Genomic DNA, 21,970 nt, shown 5'->3' on the forward strand with positions numbered 1-21,970 from the left:
AGAATTGTGGATCCAAGCTGAGATACATCCAATTGCTGCATCTTGGCATTTTGGCTAAAAATCTGTTGCATTAGTTTTAATATCTGATACGTCCTCCATTTGGGTACTATGTTCTGTCTGCAAGAAAATCAAGTCCATATGCCCTTCAGAGATGAATGAATTGAGCAAGCAGAGCTTCTACAAAGAAAAGGATGCTAATCTTATACTTCCGCACAGGGAGCAAGTGCTGATTTTTGCAAAGTATATTTTGTAACTGAAATCAAATGACATTTACCATTGGTGCACGTCACTGTGCATGGAGTATGAAGAAAAATTTACATTTGCTTTCCACAAATGTTAAAATAGACTTTCTAATCTCAAAAATATGACAGGTTGCCTAACACACACTATGGATCTTGCTCTTCCATGCCGGCAGGCCCAGGGCAGCACAGGACTATAGCAGCAGCCTAGGATTAGATAAGCATTGTATTAACTAGCATCACTGCACCCAGGAAATCTCTCTGATGGAAACCTCCATAACGTAAGTATTACAGAAACAAATTCTTGTCAGAAATTCAACAATACTATAAAAATGTAAGCTTACAGTTTTTCCCAACATGTTTAAATGCCTTTGCTTAAAAACTCAGCAGCACAAACACATATAGAAGAGGGATCTTGTATCTTCAAATCAGTCAGTAGATGAACAGCCAATAATCCATATGCCAAATTCAGCCCTCAATTACTCTTCAGCAATACTGCCACCATCAGTCAACTAACTTCAGGGGCTTTGCACAGGAGTAAATGAGGGAAGAATTTGGCCCAATGTGTCTAAGCTGTACACTAACATTACTGTTTGTTTAAAGTAAGTAATGGGCAGATGGCATTTACAAACCATGTGGTTTTCTACTAGCCTTTAATAGTGTTTGCAGCCATTCTAATTTAAGTTTAAGGCCATGTGCTTCCTTTAAATGATGCTTAACATTCTGGACCCCAAAGGAGCACACAGTTTTGCCTTTTATCTTACCTCATAATAGCTAGTCTAGCCTCATGTCCTTTAAAATAGTCCACAAGCTGCTGTAGTACCAGCTGATCACAAAAATTCCTTAGATTATTTTTAGAACAACCCAAAACATGTCTGGATAACTAGACCTAACAAAATGGGATAGTAGTGGATCAAATTCCTCCGAGTCCATAAACCATAACTTTTTTCTTGTGAAGTAAAAACAACATACCAAATAAGCTCTATTTATTATAAGTCAGAAACACCCAACGCTGTCCTATAAAAAACCTTAAAGAAAAATGCATAAAAATATGCATATGTCCATATCAAACAAATACTAATTTAGACCTCAATTCAAGAAAGCACTTAAGCATCTGCTTAATTTTCAGCATGTGCTTTAAATTCCATTGATTTCAATGGGATTAAAGGCACATGCTTAAAGTTAAGTGCTATCCTGGATATGGATGCTCTTCTAGACTGGGGAATTAGGAAGAAAAAAATGTCAATCTTTAAAATGACCATCAAACATGTTCTTTGAGCAGTGGATCCTAAACTGTGGTCCATGGACCACTTTCTAGAGGACTGCAGAGATCTGGCTGGTCACGGTTTTAATTCTCCTCATTTCCAGCTGCTAAATCACATTAAATGCAACTTAAACAACACTAAATACTTTCCCAATTTTACTTGCCCAGGTAACCCATTGCTGTAGTAGCCACCAGTATATTATGTAACTGCCAGTGGCAGGAAGAGGCAGTCCACATGATCACAAATGGAAAGGCAGGTGTCCAAAAGACTGTCTCTATTAAGATGCTGTCGACAATACGAAAAACTGTCCTTATCTTAAGTGACCTTAAGATCCTCATTTTAAAAGATACAGTACTCATTTTGTTATAAAACATTTTTACCTTTACCCAGAGCTCTGTTATTTCAATATGATCATATAATGCAAATCCCAGAAGCCAATGTCAAAAGGAAATTTTCTTGAATAAATTGAAGCTAATACACATCAACCTTATCACCAAGTATGTGTCAGTGGAAACAGCTGAAATGTACTGTCTGTACATGAGGTACAGGCGCGCCACATTTAAATGGAAGTAGGAAATTAAGTGAGTGATGAATTCATCAACTCTATCCTAACTTGTTTTGGGGGATGATTAATTGATGATATAATGCCCCCTTCACTTTAGGCAGGGCGTAAAACAGACAGACCTGCCAATTCACTGTTAACTTCAATGCCCCCAATCTGAATCCACAGTGGTCTGTCAGATACTGTAAGGGAGCAGCAGGACTCGTCACTGTCTGATGTAATATGCTGCCATTTGTTGAGACCTATGGTAGAAAAGACCAAGTTAACAAAAACAGAGCATTCATTCGTGACTTTTGTTTTTTCTTTTTTAAATCACAATTTAGTTGCCTGTCTTCCTGAATTCCTTCCGGGTAGACTTCTTTAGCTTTACAGAAAGCAAGAAACGACATGAAAAAGTACTGAAACCAAATGGAAAATAAGGAGGCATCAACAACCTTTTAAGAACTTAAACTAGACTGCATTTGCAGGGCTCAAGTCTCTCTCATAGAAATAACATACAGCAAACAGAACTAGACTCTAGTAAAAGTCATTTATATATTATACACATAGAAGGACTTTGTATTAGATCCAATGTGACAAAATAATTATCTAGAATAACTGACAGTCACAGGGCTTGATTCACTGTGGACCTGCACCTTGTGCTGTCATTTATGCCTTTCAAGGGAGCCTAAAGCACTACCTTTTGATCAGGTAGTGTTTTACACCCACTTCGCACTGGTGTAAATCTCAACATAAGGGAATAAGTTAATCAGGCCCATGTATTTTGTTTTTTCACTATATTCAAAAGCAGAGTGTGGCAATTAAACAGCTGACTTGCCACTGTGGCAGAGTGACTGTTAATCTACATCCATGGTTAACCATCACTATGCTCACTGTTCTAGATTTCTCTTGCTTCCTAAGAAGGGACATCACGAAAATACCTGCTGCTCTCCCTTGCAAGAAGGTCCACAGAAAGGACACCAATCTGTTTTTCAGATCTTGAAAATCCTATCTTGAAGAGGTAGGAAGCTGAGATTATGTCTTACCTAAGGCTCTACATATGTGTAAAAACAGTTCACAGTGCTGCACGTTGTATTTGTACAGACCACCAAAACTTGTATTCTTAATTGCGGTAATTTGCTTAAAAAACCCAACAGATATAAAATAAACTATCAGTTTCTGTATTTTGCTTCTCATTATTTATTAAGAGCAATCACATTTAAAAAACCCTCCATGATCTTTATTTTTTAAGAGAGCACGTGGTCCTTCAAACAATGCTTCAGCTGAAGTAAAAAATGTTCCGCCAAGGATATCCATGTCTGTTGACGTGAGTACGGTATGACAGAATATTATGATCACACATGGTGAAAAAGCAAATGGGGCAGTTGCTCTCTTAGGAAACAAGGGTCCTGATTTCACACAAAGATACTTGGTAAAAAGACAAGTAAAGGAAAATCCAGAAAAACAGATTTACAAGAAATAATGCTTCTGAATACAGTAAAACCTTACTAATCCACCCACCCAAAAACTGATCGTCTTACCTCACTCCCACTAATGATTTAAAGGTAGGTGTTTTAGTGAGCTCTCATATTACTAATACTACAGTAATATGAAGTACTATAATACATAATTAAAACTAAACTACAACTGGCAAAAATGAATGAATAAGATACATTTTATTTTCTTGAGTTTGTTTATTTGCTAATTTGTAGAGTTCAAGAATTTACAATGGTCTCTCAGTGGTTCATGAAAATATTTTTTTTAAGTTTTCTATAAAGTGATTACTGGGCCAGTCAACACTGGTCCAGTGTTTTATTAATATTGATGAGAAATTTCACTTAGGATGCCTTATCACCAGCCCACTCCCTGCACAATAAAGCTATTATTATTAAACATGTAAATTGCCGTAACGCCTAAAGGTCACAACCAGCTTGGGTGCAAGTGTGTCAGATGCTGTCTGAACAAAAAGATTCACCAAGTCCACTCCTAAGGCCTTGGCTACACTGGCACTTTACAGCGCTGCAACTTTCGTGCTCAAGGGTGTGAAAAAACACCCCCCTGAGCGCTGCAAGATACAGCGCTGTAAAGCCTCAGTGTAATCAGTGCCGCAGCGCTGGGAGCGCGGCTCCCAGCACTGCAAGCTACATCCGTAAGGGATGTGGTTTACGTGCAGCGACCACACTCACACTTCAAAGCACTGCCACGGCAGCGCTTTGAAATTTCAAGTGTAGGCATACCCTAACAAACCAGTTATATCAAAATAAGTTTTTATCATTGCAGAGTTCTCTTCTTGCTGCCTCAAATTCTCTTCTTGCTGCCTCAAATTCTTATTTAAAAACATCAGATGAGCACAACAGCTATATTAGCTGTACTGCCACCAGCATTACTGAAAAAATAGTGTAGAACAAGCATCTAGGAAATCACTTGTGATTCATTTTCTAAATCAGTTAGTAACAGGTTCCTTATGCTCCAGCAAACAGGTTTAATGAGAGCTACTGGTAATGAGAAAACAGTGGCATAAGAAAAACAAAGGAAAAAAAAAAGCCTTTTCACTTCTTGAGGCCTTGTCTACACATAAAAGTTATACTGATTTAACTAAATTGATTTAGAAACCAGTGTAGTTAAGTCAGGGCAACCACCCTGTAAGATACCCTTAAATTGGTTTGAGAGTGCCTTACATTGGTTTACTAGAAGTCAATAAGGAATCAGTGTGTTAAATTGATATAAGGACTTAAACCAACTGCAGAGCATCCAGACACAGGGGCTGCCCCAATTTAACTTTGCTGGTTTCTAAATCAATTTACTTAAATCAGTACAACTTTTGTTTGTAGAGAAGGCCTGACATAGCAAGAGTAGAGAATTACAGTCTCTTTAAAATGTACTCACTACAAAACGAAACCACATATTGCTGTCACACATTTCCTTCTCTCCTTCCAGGCCCCGCAAAACAAATACCATGGAGGAACATTTCTTATGCTGAGGAATCCCTTGTCGTGAATACGCAAAATGCTGACTACTGAGGTAAAGGACAAAAGGTACAAAAAATGGTTGAAAACTAGAGTTGCTGAAAAGAATGAAGTGTGATTGGATCTTCAGAGGCCAATGCTTCTACGTTTCTAAGCTGCCTGTGTCGGTACAATGTCTGTGTCCTTAAATGCCGTCACCCCTGTGAATGCAGCTGTTTATCTATTTTATCTGTTATTTCATTCAGTGGGTTTCACTGCATCCTATAATCAGTGATTTGAAAATCTGATAGCAAAGACATTTTGACAGCAGCACTTGACTGCTATTAGCAGACCTACAGTGGTCTAGGCAGTTCAGTTGGACTATTTATGTGTAGGGCCCTATCAAATTCATGATCCATTTTGGTCAAGTTCACAGTCACAGAAATTTACAATTTTTAAAATCCATGATTTCAGATATTTACATCTGAAATTTCAGGGTGTTGTAACTGTACGGATCCTGATCCAACTCTGAAGGAAGCAGTGCAGAAGTAAGGGTGGCATGGTATGGTATTGCCACACTCTTACTTCTGTGCTGCTGCTGGCGGGGTGCTGCGTTCAGAGCAGGGCACCCGGCCTCCCAGCTCTGAAAGCAGCGCAGAAATAAGGGTAGCAATATTGCAACCCCACTACCATAACCTTGTGACATCCCCTCATGACCCTTTTTTGAGTCAGGACCCCCAATTTGAGAAACGCTGGTCTCCCTTGTAAAATCTGTATAGTATACAGTAAAAATACACAAAAGACCAAAGACAAGATTTCACAGCCGTGAATTTGGGAGGGCCCTATTTATGTGGACTGCTGGAGACTATGGATAAAAGTAGTGTAATACTCTTTCACCTTGTCCACATTAGAAAAATTAGTATCATTATCAAAGCAACCGCAAGCTATTGTTGCAGGACTAGCATAGATAGGGCTTAGGCACTTTTACCACTGTATCGTGTAAACGTGCTCTACCTGACCTATGCCGATACCTGTAGCTTAGTCAGCAGTGATAAAGCTACACTAGTGCAATCACTGTAATACAGGTTCTAATTTTTTTAATGTACGCTCTCTGAAGGTGGCCTTGAATCCAAGAGGTGGCACACTATTTATTCTGAAGCAGACAATGGCAGTCAGCAAGGGGAAGAGGCAGAAAGAGAAAAAGCAGCTCAGAATGATAAGGCAAATTAAAATCTCAATATCCCTCCTAGTGTGCCTGAAAAAGGGAGGGAGGATCTAAAAAGAGGAAGGAGCCCTGGTTCTCAAATGGAAGCCCAAAAATTTAAAACAGCACTTACAATTACCTAATTGTCTGTTTCTGCATAGAGAACTAACAGTAAAGTTTTGCTACACATAAAACCACACCCCAGGAGAAGCAGTACACTCTGTATTACTGCTACTAGTTTATAAACATCTATCTTTTAACCAGTTTTTGGAATGAGGTTATCTTTATTCTCCAATTAATGAACTACAAAAAAGTAAATCTGGCTGTTGCATCCCTTCCCCCAAGCCTATTTTAGAAAATGTAGTGCTTTTAACTAAATTCCAGCTGACCCACCAACAGATTCATATTTTCCTTACTTTACATCAGTTGTCACTCACTCAAACATACACACTGAGAAGAATTTCCAAAAAAATAGCAAAACTAGCTCTGTGATATATTCTGAAACCTCAATGGACAGCTAAAAATAAAAGCCTGGATTTTCCATGGCGTCTGAGAGAGTTTGATGCCCAACTCCCATTGAATTTTAATGGGATTAGGCACCCAATTCCCTTCAAATGTTTGGAAAATCCCAGCAAAATATCATGTTAACATGATATTCCAGGCTAAAAGCAAGCATTGGCCCAAAGCCATTTTTATTTTCATTCTTAAAGGCAGCCTGCAAAGAAAGTAAATGTGTTTGCACTCTTTCTCCTCCTTTTTTGGTATATAAAGATGACATGAAAACTTATTTGTTTTTGAGAAGAGGCATTTTTCACATCAAGTTTTGTCTCCCTTGTTTTCTAGAGATCCTTGGAGAATTACAAGATTGAAGTAGCAGCTCCCTCAGCCCTTGGTTGCAAGCTTTCCTCCCCATTGTCTTCCAGACAACCGAGTTAAATGAGTGTTATCAACACCACCACCAATCTGATGAAAAATCTCTTCCCCTTTTGATGTTAGAATTCCACAGTCTACTAAGAAATCCTCAATAAGCCCTAAAATTTCTAATGAAAAAATAAGAGAAAATAACTTTTCCCATGGGAGAGAAACAAGGTAGGAATCTCCTTAATTCATAAAAAGGGTGCAATGAATATTTTCTTCTCTTTGCCAATCACCTTTAAATTAAGATTTCATGAATGTCCCTGATAGATCCCACCGTTTCAACCTGTCAGCAAAAGGCAACTGGTCCATTTCCAATTCCAGCAACTATAATGAAATTTGCTGTACACATTTACCTTCCTGTGAAAAGTAATTCTCTGAGACAGTATACGGCTCTTCCATTATATTCCAACCAATCAAACCTAAATCTCTAAAAAAGTATTAAACGCAGGATCCTGTCCAGAAAGACCACTAAGACAGAGAATTTTAACTACCTTACTAGTTTTTTCATCATTCATTGGGAGGGATAGCTCAGTGGTTTGAGCACTGGCCTACTAAACCCAGTGTTGTGAGCGCAATCCTTGAGGGTGCCACTTAGGGATCGGGGGCAAAAATCTGTCAGGGAATAGGCCTTGCTTTGAGCAGGAGGTTGGACTAGATCTCCTGAGGGCCCTTCCAACCCAGATATTTTATGAAAATAAATTAGTACATAAGGTTAATTTTAGTGCTGGATGTTTTAGAAAAACAGGTCCTAATATGCACCTTTTTAATATCAATACTGAAATGATGAGTTTTGGTCTCAAAAAGACCAAAGAATATTAAATAACATGTATCAGAGGGGTAGCCGTGTTAGTCTGAATCTGTAAAAGCAGCAGAGTCCTGTGGCACCTTGTAGACTAACAGACGTATTGCAGCATGAGCCTTTGTGGGTGGATACCCACTTCGTCAGATGCATGTGTGTGTGTATGCATCCAACGAACTGGGCATCCACCCACGAAAGCTCATGCTCCAATACTTCTGTTAGTCTATAAGGTGCCACAGGACTCTTTGCTGCTTTTATTAAATAACATGCAATTCTTTATGATGTGCTTATTCACACAGATGTCAGTATATTCTGAAGATATATTTTTATTGTTCCTTAAAAAGTATTTCTTCGGTTCCTGATGGAAACACAACACAGTTAAAAGTAGAGGTGGCCAAAGTTATTGACCCTCTGAGCCGCAAGAGATAATCTTCAGAAGTTCCAGAACCTGGCATGCCTGCTGGGGCTTCTGTCCTGCGCAGAGGGAGGTCTCAGGGTTTCAGACCCGTGGGAGGTGCCTGCCAGGGCTTTAGCCACATGGTGCATGCTTGCTGGCTTCAGCCCCATGGAAGGCTGCGTCCTGAGCCCCAGCAGGCTTGTCCAACATGCCCCAGGACGGAAGCCCCTAGCTTTGCCCCCCCCCGTCCGGTAGACAAGGAATGGAGGGCAAGGGGACGTGTGGGGCTCCAAAAGCTGTACTTTAACTGTAAAAGAGCCACATGTGCAGTTTGGCCACACCTGAGCAAAGACATCATTATACCTTAGACTCAAGCTGACACTTCTTAGACACCTACAATTTGGCTCGTCTTCAAAGGAACTATCAGAACTTGTTTCACAGTATCTACAATTTTGAAATGCTGGCAGGGCATAATCAAAAACCCACAATAAATATAAATATCTTCTCCAGAGCCCAGCAAAAAGTCTAGGCACAGTTAGGGTCAGAAAAGCAATAACTTCTAATTCAATAGAGATTTGTGCTGTATCACAGTCAGTCTTCCCTATTTTATGCACCAGTTATGACTGCAAAGCAAATACAGGTGGGAGAGTAAGCTGGATTTAGTTCATGTATCACCATCATTAAACTGAGTTCCAGTTGCAGAATCTATTACTGATGATAATCCAGGAGCAGGACCTGAATCTGCTCCCTAAGGACTAGATCATGGAGTTACTACAAGCCCTGGGCTCCCCAGGAGCACATTAAGCACCATATTTTGATTCAGAGTCACCATTTGATTCCTGCTTCCCCTTTGGTCCAAACTATACCTTGTACCGCTTACTTACCCTCTGCACCAGCTTCTTTGGATTGGGGTTGAAGGAGAAAAATAAGACAACATCCAGACTCCCCATCCTGTGAAGGCGGAGAAACAACTCTGAAGCACCAGCTTTCCCCCACCACACACAGACCAATGATGTGGGGAGCCTACACAGATGGATAAGGTGGTGTCTTAGGCCATGTCTACATGTACAGCATTGCAGCTCTATCGATACTGCTGCGCTGCTGCAGGGCATCTGGTGAAGACACTCTATGCCGACAGGAGCTCTCCTGTTGGCATAAAAAAAAAAAGCACTGCCGTGAGCAGCATAAGCTATGTCGGTGGGAGCAGCTCTCCTGCTGACATAGTGATGTGCATGATAGCACTTATGTGGGTGGAACAAACTATTATCCCACAAGCAACTCAAGTCACTCCTACATTATTTTTGATCGTGTGTGCCATTCAGCTTTGCTCTCCTTCTAGTCCCACAACGCCCAGTTCTTATGGCTACCTTTACAACACCTAGGTGAAAATAAAGTACATAGGGACAAGATATCTCAACCTTTCGTCGTTGTAAGTGTTGTGTGTAACTTCACTCACCTCCATGTTTACTAACTGATTTATTGCACAAAATAGCCAACTCCTACCCACATAACAACAGACTGCTAATATGCCTGTTACTTCGTGTTTAGTCACTGTGTATCTGCTGTTCCTATTTATATAGTTGGCTGTATAACCTCAGGTATATTTTATGCCCCTTCTTATAATTATCCATTTGAATAAATTATAAATTGTAAATGAAAGGAGACAGGAGCTGAATTAACTTATTGTGCTTCATTGCTTGTTCTTGTTTATTAGCTTGTTTCCTAATCTCCTCAGGAAATAGACCAATTCTATTTCCTAACACTGCTTCACAAAACACCCCTCAGGATGATGAGTAATGATTCAAGAGGACATCGTGATACACCTTCCTACTGCTACTCTGGTCCAATTAAGTGCTCCTATTGTACATCCAAAAGCAAAAGTTGAAGCACAGCATGCAAGTCATGTGGCATTTCAAAATTTAAGAAAGTGAGGTAGCTTGCATTGCATCTTAAACGGCACTGAACGTTACAAGTCTCTTGTCAATTTTCCATTGGTATGATCCATTAAGGCAAGAGTCTGGCTACCCTGAGAACAAGACACTTTTTTTTTTTAAATGTGGTTTTATCATACCCTGAAAAATCTTGAAGTTTCTAAGACCTAATACAGTTTAGCCAAATAAAAATCCTTTCAATGCTGAAATTGAATGAAGAAACTGTTTTACTAGACAAATATTAGAAGCTAAGTAGCATGAATGTTGTCTTTTAAATAATATCTGTATTAAAAGTTTAGCTCAGAGATTTAATGAAATAGCATCCTTAAGCATTTGTTTTTAATTTCCTGTAGAACTTTGCTCAATAGAAGATGCAAACAACATTCACATTCAATTTCATATGTGGATGAATGACTGTATATTTACTCCAAACCTCTGAGACAATGATACTTACAGGGATTTACTGGGATTATATTCTCTCCCCTTCACATCAGATGCTTCTAATTTAGCTTTAGAGGCCTTCAAAGCAAAGTTATGTTTTGTATCCACATTCATGGCTGACAGCCACCTATTTTCTCACTTGAAATAATTTGAGTAGATAACAGATGTACTGAAAAAGAACTGCGGAATTGCAGCCCCCATAATCCACTGGCTGTGATGTATTTTCTTAGGCTGGCAGCAAGTTAGTCAAATCACCACTACCCTTTACTTCAGCATAACACTTTCCTTCATAATACATAGGCTGCTGATCGATGATCAAATAGTACATTTTCACTTCGGCACTGGTTAGGCCTCAGCTGGAGTACAGTGCCCAATTTTGGTCACCAATGTATAGAAAGGATGTGGAGATACTGAAAAGGTTCCAGAGGCAAGCAACAAAGATGATCAAAGGGATGGAATGCAAGCAAAGGCTGAAGGAACCAGGTATGTTTAGTTTGGGAAAAAGGAGATTGAGGGGGGCATGATAGCAGTCTTCAAATACTTGAAAGGCTGCCTAAAAAAAAAAGAAAAAAAAGAAAAAAAAATGGAGAAAAGGTGTTCTCTCTTGCCACAGACAGCAGGACAAGCAGCAATGGGTTCAAACTACAGCATAGACTTAGATTAAATCTCAGGAAAAGCTTCCTAACTGTTCTTACAGTAGGACAAAGAAAAAGACTGCCTAGGGAGGTTGTGGAAGCTCCTTCGTTGGAGATTTTGAAAATGAGGCTGGATAGCCATTTGTCTTGGATGGTTTAAATGCAATAAATCCTGCATCTTGGCAGGGGGTTAGACTAGATGACCCTTGCGCTCTCTTTTAACTACTATTCTATGATTCCAGCAGCACCATGTGCACTATCAGTTACATAGCTTAGTTACACAAGATGCACCATCCAAGCACTGTAAAAACAAATGCACCTACTATCAGGTATTTGTGAGTCATTAAAATGATCTAAAATTGATTTAAGAGATATTAGACTGTGAATATACTGAAAACCACAGGTGCAGCACAGCCTGTGCTCACAGTGGAAACATCCATTGGGATCCGGTGAACACATTAAACAATTTCTGGCAAATACAGAGCAGGTTGCATTGGATTAACTTCAAATTTTCCATCACTTAATGGTCCCCAAGGACAAGGTAATAAGGTATGAGGTACAGTTGCAGCTGTTTACAGTTAAAAAGTTTTAACAATCCTTAACATTTGCTCCACCACTAACTCAACTAAATCTTTGGACGGAGAGTACACCACAGCTACTTTTCCATGATTTAAAAGGAAGACAGTGGTGAAAGTAAGAAATTCACTTAAGCAAGCATTTTAGGCAGTTCATATGAAGTGTTGTGGTACAAAGAACTGATGGCTTTTAGGTTACCAGACTAAGTACTATACTAGAGAACAGTTTTTGTTCTTAATATTACATGTGCAAGATTTGTGCTATCTGTATTACAAAAAGTCATTCACTACAAAGACAAAGTGTGTATGTCATGATGACCACTCGTTACATAAGACACGCACACAGAGCTTCTTGTGAACTTCTATTTGAAATAGATTTCTCTCCCATCTCACTGAACAAAGCCTCTGAACTGACTATATACACTAAGTAATATGCTACTCTTATATGGTACAGCAACTCCTCACTTAAAGTTGTCCTGGTTGAAGTTGTTAAGCTGTTCTATTAGAGAACATGCTTGTTTAAAGTTGTGCAATGTTCTAACACCTCCACCACCCCCACAAATCAGCACTTCCCCTCTTTCTCTCCACACCTCCCACAATCAACTATTTTGTGGCATGCAGGGAGAGGGACATGCTCACGGGCAGAACTGGATAGGAAGAGGTTGGCGGGGCCTTGGGGGTAGGAGTGGGGTGAGAGCAGGGCCTGGGGTAGAGCCAGGGTGTCAAGCTCCCCCTGGCAGTTTGAAGTGTCAGTGCCTGTGGCTCTAGAAGCCTATGGCTGTCTCCAGCTGTGCAGGGATCTAGAGGCTAGGTGCCTCTGTGTTGTGTGTCCCAAGTGTACAATGCAACCTTGCAGATTGGTTCCCTTAGGAGATGACTGGTCTCCCCAGCACCCGGCGGTGGTGGGGGGAGATGCTTTCAGTGACTAACTTGAGCAGGCATTGTGTGATCTCCTGCCCAGAGGCTAGCAGATATCTCCATCGGGTGCTGGGGAAGGATTCAGCACAGTGTCACTTCAGCCGATGTGCTGCTGCTTGCCTGCTCTGCATGGCTCCCATGTTGAGCCCAAACCCGCAGAGTTTGTGCAGGGAGGACTCAGCAGGCCTGGAGGAGGGGGGTGTTGTTGGACCACACCCTCACCAGAGCTCTGGGGCCAAAGGATATTCACTTACCTAGTCACAGCTGTGAGTCAAACCACACACAATGTCTCGTCTGGCAAAATCTCTTTTCCTGGAACGTAGCGCCCCTCCACCCCCATTTACATGAATTCTTATGGGGAAATTGGATTCGCTTAACATCACTGTGCTTACAGTCACATTTTTGAGGAACAACATTAAGTGAGGAGTTAATATATTACAGAAGATACTATCCAAAAATTCTAAATTTTTTAAAAAGTTGCAGCAAGTTAAATATCCAAAGTATTTTACCTCAGATTTTTGGCTCAGAATATCAGATGGCTTTTATGATGTGGGATCAGTTCATTCTGAGCTGCCTGACAAACTAGGTATCTGCTCTATACATACAGAGATGTCTAAAAAAGCCACAGTGTGAATTTTTTGTTCTGAAAAACAGCCTGCTTTAAATCACAAAGTAAGGCTTATTTACTGAAATACTGTAATTGTTTCTGTTTGCAGGAAAGAATATATAAATACAAGAGTGAAACAGGATTTCACATTATGAAAATTTTCATTGTGTGTTTATTACATTCAAAAAGCATTGACTGACCTCTTAGAATTTGTTTAATTGTTCAGGGAAAAAAACCTAGGATAGTTGGAAAGTTAATTAGCATCCACCACACAGATTGCAGTGAGATCCTCAGGAAATCTGAGCAAAATCAATTTGGACCAATGTGTATTTGTGTGGTTTGTTTGTTTTCTCAAACACACTAGATATTCAGTAGTTACATGAACTTGATGATAAAGTAACTGAACAAGGTTGGAAGACACTCAAGTGTTTTGGAAAGCAACTGACTTGTCAGTTGCAAGGTGGCATATTAATCTTCTAAAACTGCATCACAATAAAGATTCTTTAATGGGTTCAATCACTAAATCCTGACACTGTGTTTTAGTTTTACAATTACATTCAATTTAAGTTTAGTTTAAATTTGTATTCCTCATCTCTGCTTTGCCAATATGGGCAAAATGGAAAAACTTGGGATGGGAATTGCTCTGGAGTGAAGGCAGCTAAATTCTTCATAAGATCGTGTAAAGCTGGAACAGGATAAAAAAAAGATAGTAACTCAAATGGTCAGGTATAGACCAAAACTAGGAAGGAAAAATGTAAATCAACTGCATGAAAATGCCCCAACACTGAGCAACAGACATGCAAGAGTAGCTAACAATAGTGGAATTAGGACTTAATTAGCTTTTGACAGATGGAAAAAATGGTGATTGAAAACATTTCCCTACTGTATAAGTCATATTTTCTGTCTTTATTCAAATCTATGGAACAGAACTGAATTTATGGAGAAATAATTTGACAAGCTTTACCGAAGACAAGAGCTCTCTACAAGAGCCAGTTTTTGGGGAAAAAGATGAATGCCTAGTCTCAAAATTAGAACACTAAGTATATACGAATAATACTTTACAGCAAATGATCTTTTAAAAAAGTGCTGAATGAGAAAGAATTTACATTTTAAAAGGGGGTGTCTCCTCTAAATATCATGTACACAGAACACCCTAAAAATTTTTCAAAGCTTTTTGAGAAACACACACAAGTAATTCAGATTTAGTCAATTTTATTTACAATTTTTGTACATTTCAGAGCATTATACAATTACATATTCTCATTTTCTGACCTGCAAACAGATACCTTAAAACGGAAATATTAAAAAAAATATTTAGTTAGATACATCCAAAATGCAACAATTACACATCTGACAATTCACAAAGTGTAATTTACTAGGACGTATCCTAAGAATTTAGAAACCACCAGTCAGAAGAAAATCTGACTAATTTCAGCAATCAATTATTTACACACTCAAACAAAACCTCTCTTGCGCTAAACTCCCAGACAAGTGGCCTGGAAGATTTTTCAGTGGAAGAAAGACAGGAAGTTATGATTCACACCTATGCAGCATTAACAGCCCTTGATCCCAAAATACTGAGTAACATTTCAGCTTCGCCTTTGGGCAAGAGGCATCCCCTCAGCTTGTCAGACCCTGAAGTGTCGTACTTGCGCCCCTGTGTGCATAGAAAGGTTGAGTGTTCGGGAAAAAAGTGGTCACCAAGACCCCATTTAATCTGGCCTTTAAACTCTGTTTAAAGGGGTTTGTTAAATTGGTTTCTAACATAATTTAAACTGGCCGGTGTGGATGAAACCAAGCATGTTTTTAAACATGGTTTGAACTCACTTTGGCCCCGTTCACACTGACCATATATATATATAGAAGCTACTTAATGCAGAAGTGTTGAAACAAGGTTTAAAGGCCAACATAAACAGGGCTTAAGTTTCTGCACTTTCCCTGGTAGGCCACCCAGGTCACAGCTATTACTTCCATCCCTTGTTTACCCTTTGCCATACAGTGACTAGATACATACCAGCTAGAAACTACTAAAAATTCCCTGCAAATAAACTGCCTTTCAGCTGAGGCTATGGCTCCTATGCATGGGAGGAGTTTTTAATTTAAAAAAAAAAAAAAAAGGTTTTCATTTGAAAAATACTGAAGTTCTCATTTTAGATTAATTTTGATTGCATGTTCAATCTGTTTAGTTTAGCTTTTAAGAAACTGCTACAAATCAGAACAATTTTAGTATAAAAAGAGCAGCCCACTGAGTGCAATGTTTTGAATTGGCCACGTCCTTCATGGTAGCTCTCTAACTAGGCTATAAAATTTGTGGAGCCTCCAAATTCTTGCCTACCTTACTTTCCACGTTCACGTTTCAAACTGTGTCAGCAGGGCCCGAACTTCGGGAGTCAGCTGCTTAGCAGCCTTAGCTGCCTCTGTGATGGCCTTGCGGTAAAGGCCCTTTCTCTTCTTATTAAAGCGCGACTGAAAGTTTTCTAAAAAGGGGGACAGTTGTGAAAGAGCAAGAAAAGATGTTGTTGGGGACCCAAACCATGAAATGCGGGCCTCCTGTCGAACTAAAAGGCCATTATCTTTCCGGCTCACAGTTATAGTAAGAATACGGGCTGGCCACCAAGGGAAGCCATAAATCTTGGCCCAAACAATGTCCCCTACACATATGGTCCTGCCATCTGGTGTGACACATTTAGAGACGTTTTTGGAAAAGACTTTCATTTTCAAGGAATTACTGAGCTTTTTCTCTTCCTTTGAAGAGGAGGAGGAGGAGGAGGAGGAAGGTGCATGCATGCTGCCTGGAGGAAAATCAAAGCTTTCAGTAGAACTACACTCTGAGTTGGTGGATTTCAAATCGTCTGTGCTATCACTACTACACACTGATGCACTGGAAGAGTCAGATTTCTTTTGATTAAGGGTCATGTAAACTGTTATATTGCTTTTGCTGCCTCTCTTGCCCAATGTCTGGTGTTCATCCTGATCAACAGTTACATGCACTTCACTCGTGTCCTGAACCTCACCGCTGGCCTCTTCAGGGCCTTCTGAGGGGCTCTGATTTTCTGAAGGGGCCTCACCTGCTGAGCGGGTGGAGGAGCAGCGAGACTGGGGCTTAGTTGCCATCTTGCCACTCCGTATTTTCTCAAGTCCTGTCTTGAGAGATGAGTCGTTTTCTTCATTCCGGTACCTTTGTGGTTTTAAACGCAATCGGGGTGGAAGGGAACCTGAGCTGGTGTTCTGAAGACGTCGTGTAAAATGGACCTTTGAATGTGCATTTTTGGAAGTGGAAGTTGCACTCTGTTTCTTTTGTGCCTTCTCTTTGGCCATTTTCAAAACTTCTCGAGCTTTTGCATGATCCATGTTTTTGCTCTGGAGAACTTTTTTAGTATTTAACTGAGCTTTCGAAGTGTTTGCTTGAGCAGAAACTTTAACTACTTTGCTTCTGCTGTGGGCAATATTTGAAACTTTGACCACAGCATTTCTTTTCTGGCTTTCATTTTGGCTTTTTCCATCTACTTTATGGTCAGTTTTAAGTTTTTTATTCACAGTAGTTACACTCTCATTTCTTCGCTTTTTATGATCCTCATATTTTAAGCAGTCACTTGCATGGCCACTTTTTTTAATCTCTTTTTTTTCTGCAACAACACTGTTTTTACATTTGTCACATAAGACCTGCCTCGGTCGTAATTTGATAGCATTCATAATAGAAGTGGGTTCCTCCCTGTACATTTTCCGCTTGGGCCGCTTAATTTTTCGGGGAGGAGGCTGAGGTATTGATTGGTTATACGTGTCCCTGATAAATAAAGGAGGAGGATATGGCGCTCCCTCATGGAAGAGGGGAGGTGGTTTAGAAGTCCATAGGCTTTTAGCAAGGCTAGGTTCTGATGGCTGAATGGGAGAAGAAGAGTCATCAGGGACTGCACCACTGGCTTCACACTTCACCTGTGTCTCATCTTGGAATGGTTTACTTTGGAGCTGCATGGCTTCAGGTTTATCCTTGTATTCCCTTTTAGGAAATATGGTCACAGGGATTCCATGGGGTCCAAACCTTAAAGGGGGAAAAAAAAACGATAATTTTAAGTGTCTTCGTTTTTTTTACTACACTGAAACATATTTTTAAGATGTCCACGCTAAGGAATTGCTATTAAGACATTTCAGCTATTTCTCCACAGTGTAAGAATGTAGTTTTTCTCCTTCTCAAAACAAGACACTGGACCTATATGTTTAACAATCTATAGTTAGTATAAGCCACTGAACACAGGCTCCAGACTCATGAACAAATCTTAAACAGTAGTACCAATTTCAGCAGTAGCTACAGTTTAAGTGGTTGCTACAAGTAGCCCTTAACATACATTACTGTAGTCTAGTCCAGGGGTCAGCAACCTTTCAGAAGTGCTGTGCCAAGTCTTCATTTATTTGCTCTAATTTAAGCTTTCACGTGCCAGTAATAATTTTAATGTTTTTAGATGGTCTCTTTCTATAAGTCTATAATATATAACAAACTATTGTTGTATGTAAAGTAAATAAGATTTTTAAAATGTTTAAGAAGCTTCATTTAAAATTAATTTAAAATGCAGAACCCCCCAAGACCAGTGGCCAGGACCTAAGCAGTGTGAGTGCCACTGAAAATCAGTTTGCGTGCCGCCTTTGGCACCCGTGCCATAAGTTGCCTACCCCTGGTCTAGTCTCAAGATCTCACTAAACTACTTTGTAGTTCTACAGAAAATGAATGCTGAGAGATGGCTAATTACAAAGGAGAATGGATTTATTACCTCCCCAGAAAGTCAGCACAAATTAAATAGCATGATAATCCAATTGAGGCACATAATTCCTAGAAATCTTCTGTGAAATACAAAAATATTTAGAACATTTTTTGAGAGTTATCAAAGCAGATTCAGTATGTTTTAAAAGTATTCAATATATACATGCTAGTACCTGTTATAATGGATAAAATAAAATGTAAGTGATAGCAAACTTCATGCTTCATACACAAGAAGTTTTCCTTAAGAACAGTATTTGATCATTTGATGCATTACGTACAGTCTGAGATAGAATGCCAAGTGACTTTGGATCTATTCTGGCAAAGATATCCTTGTTACTTCAATACACTTGGTACAAATATGCTCTCCCTTCTCTTCCCCCACCTCACAGCATGTCTTATGCCATTCTATTTCTCCCAGCTAGCCCTAGCCAAGTTTTAAGACTTATACTGCAGCTACAACTATTTTGGTGGAGTATGTGCAGCAGACCCAAACGCTTAATTCTAATCCAATGGAAAACAAATCCCTGAAAGGAGAGTAGGCACTGGCTCAATTTTGACTGGGCAACATGCTTCTGCACTGACTACCCATAGGCATGCAACATTTCCTGCCACACGCTATACAGAGAAAGCCATGTTTTGTCATTCTACACCACCTTTGAGGCAAAAACAAGTGGGAGAAATAGCAAATCTCCCAAGTTTCATAACTAACTACCCACTTTCAAACATCCCTAAAGAAAACTGATGCTTGTAGGGGTAAACCCTTTTCCACTTGTGTTTACATCACTGCCTTATTAGCTTAAGGCATAACTTGAGTTTTGCCCCTAACTTGATTCCGATTCCAACACAAGATCACTAGCTCACGTTAAGTGCTATTTTAAACTCAAGCTAGCTACACCATTAGGGATATGGTTTGAAGCTCAAGCACTACTGAGGTTCCCATGAGCTAATATGCAGTGGGGATCAATAGATAGTTACAAATCACTAGTTGCTAACCAACCACTCTGAGTACATTAACTTGAGCTAACCACTGCTATTCAGACAAGCCCATAGATAAGAGGCTGTCATGCAGCATACATTAGTGTTGGCTGTACCATTCTCTCTTTTCAACAGGAATTAAGTGCATAATTGCAGTAAATGAAGTCAGGTACTTATAGACCAGTGTCACTTACAGCTTAACTAAATGCAAGTATGTTGCTCTATTATGAAACAGGGCATTGTATGTGCTAGAAGATTCTTTACATTGTCAACACAAGGCTTTACTGATTTACTTTAATGCATACTGATTAAATGTGGTAAAAAAAAAGTTAGCGGTTATAAACAAAGCAAACTTCAGACAAAGCTGAAATGAATACGCTGCATCCAAACTGACCTTGGCTACTATTCCTCCCAGTTGTAGACCATATATAATTTTGCAGAGGAAGAGCAACCTCAGTGGAGTTTGGTTTCCACAAAAGTGCTGAAAGTAAACACCCGAAAACTTATAGAAAACTAACATATTGACATAGTCATGACTGTTACCTAAACACCAGCTGCTGTTTTGTTCATCTGACTTTTGAGCTATAAGGAAAGAGAACAAGAATAGTATGTGTTCACAGTTTAAGCCAGTGGTCCCCAACCTCTTTTGGTGTGGCAGGCGCCAGACGATGAGCCACGGAGGACCGTGGCAGCAGACGAGCATCCACTGAAATGCTGCTGACAAGTGGCAACGTCAATAGGCGTGGCCGCCGAAATACCACCAACAAGCTGGATCATCCAGAGGAGTCGCCACCAAAATGCCGCTGAATATTGGCGGCGACACCTCTGGATGACCCAGCTTGTTGGCAGCATTTCAGCAGATGCTCATCTGCTGGCCAATACGCGGGTACACTTAGACGCTCCGGCAGATGCCAGGGCGCCCATGGTCATTGGGTACCCCTGGTTTAAGCAGTACAGTGCACCTCTACACATGCTAGTGTGTATTGCTCTTCCCTTCCCCACAAAATAAACTAGCTTCCCTTTGAAGTTCAGTTCAGGGGGCTCGACCTGCTTAATATCTAAAGTTTAGACACTCCCCTATTAATTCAGAAGAACACTTCATTTTAACAGGTTTCAGAGTAGCAGCCATGTTAGTCTGTATCAGCAAAAAGAACAGGAGTACTTGTGGCACCTTAGAGACTAACAAATTTATAGCCCACAAATGCTTATGCTCAAATAAATTTGTTAATCTCTTAAGGTGCCACAAGTATTCCTGTTCTTTTTGTTCATTTTAACTATTTCTCCGATTCATTATTGAAAGCATCAGACATTATATATACACTCAGAAAAGAACAAATACCTCTACAGTTATTTGGAGAAAGAGTACACCTGGCATAAATCCACTGGGGACTCATTTTTGAAAATCTGAGATTCTAACTGCCTTAAAGGTCCACCAAATGGACCGTTATGTTTATCAGGTCAAAAAATACTTACATTATACAAGTAGCACTCTAGTCCTGTTGAGGCTCCGAGGTAATTTATTCACAGCAAAGTTAAATTTTAGGAAAGTATTTACAGTATCAGCTATTAAAATTCACAATATTTAAAATGCAATGTTTTTGACTGCATTACAGTCACTGCTATCAAGAAACTAATTTCTTCCATACTGTTAAGGAAGATCTGTATCCACTTTTTGATCAGTTAGATTAAGGTATCAGGACTTGAAAAATGCATACAATCGACATTATCCGAAGAAGTAAACCTCCCAGACAAGATATGATAGTACATTACCTGCCATGCACTAAGATCCTACAACTTAAAAGGACAAGAGAGCTGTACTCTTGATAATGGTAACTAAAAACCCTAGACAAGTTTTCCATTTAATTATTTTTCTTAAAGATAATGGTTTTTTTCCCTAGTATTTTCCAATATGTTCTCTCTTTACACCTCTTTCCCTATATTATTGTAAAGGATTGGGGCATTTCTCATATCCTTCTCTTCCGGCTGGACCCAGGCTTGCCCTGGTTGAGCCAGCATTCTCCTTGTGAGCCTTCCCTGGACTCTGTGAGGTCATTTCCAACAGGGTCAGCTCTTGCAGTTTTTTATTTTATTTCAAGTTTCCGCAACAAAACAAGATCAAAACTTCTAAGTCTGTCCCTCAAGCCCAGAAGTTCCTCAGTCCAGAAGTTCCTGACTTTTACCTCAGAGCCTTTGTGATAATAGGATTTTCTGGTTTCCCTTCTGTCCATTTTGTTTCTGGGTGCAGTTCCTCCCAACAGTAGCTCCAGCCTCTACTGGCTACAGCTGCTTGCTCCTTTTTTTATGAGGAAAACAGATCATTAGATTTCAGGTCTTTTCCCAAGTGTGGCAGGTGGGGTTAATCAGTCAGACAGCTGCTTGCCTCTCACACCAGAGGAATACCATCTCTTTACTATAGCCACAATTATGCTCTTTACCACCTCTCCTATATTTTGTCTGTTTCTCCCCCCCACAAAAATTACCAGCATATTCTTAAAATCCTATTTTTCTATCTTATCTACTCAATTCTTCCCTCTTTGTTACATCCACTCATTCCACATCTACCCACCCCTTCATACATGGGCTTCTGGTAAGTGTCAGCCCCAAATTGCTACCAGACCAGACTGAGATGACGGCTACATTGTCAAGTGGCAAAACCCAGACAGGAAAGTACCACAATGTAGCCATCTGACACTCCACCTTCCTCCTCTCCCCATCCCCAGATCCTGGGTCCACTTCTATATGTCTCTAGTTTAGAGAGACTTGTGCCTACTGTCTCAGTGAGCCAATAACCCAGCCATTTTTCCTAAAGAGGACAATAATAGTTTGA

At 39.9% G+C, this 21,970-nt stretch overlaps 1 protein-coding gene and 1 long non-coding RNA gene across 10 annotated transcripts in view; one reads left to right on the forward strand and one right to left on the reverse strand.

Moving 5' to 3' along the window:
* PWWP2A (PWWP domain containing 2A) overlaps positions 1 to 21,970 on the reverse strand; it is a 42,988-nt gene that overhangs the window by 4,592 nt on the left and 16,426 nt on the right. For 3 of the 9 annotated variants that reach the window (XM_030571525.1, XM_030571532.1, XM_030571533.1), the window contains exon 2: positions 14,725 to 17,454. In XM_030571525.1, the coding sequence (XP_030427385.1) occupies positions 15,765 to 17,454 (1,690 nt within the window). In that variant the 3' untranslated portion in view covers positions 14,725 to 15,764. Of the gene's footprint in view, positions 1 to 274; positions 447 to 2,188; positions 2,309 to 11,106; positions 11,234 to 14,724; positions 17,455 to 21,970 lie in introns of those variants that run through there. The other 6 variants (XR_004001495.1, XM_030571530.1, XM_030571528.1 and 3 more) reach the window with 6 other exon arrangements.
* Positions 3,075 to 19,868, forward strand: LOC115655756. Its single transcript, XR_004001496.1, has 3 exons — positions 3,075 to 3,084; positions 6,749 to 6,751; positions 19,770 to 19,868. It is a non-coding gene; the product is annotated as an uncharacterized LOC115655756 (long non-coding RNA).

This window comes from Gopherus evgoodei, chromosome 8 (genome assembly GCF_007399415.2).
Source record: "Gopherus evgoodei ecotype Sinaloan lineage chromosome 8, rGopEvg1_v1.p, whole genome shotgun sequence".
In the NCBI taxonomy this organism is placed as follows: domain Eukaryota; kingdom Metazoa; phylum Chordata; order Testudines; family Testudinidae; genus Gopherus; species Gopherus evgoodei.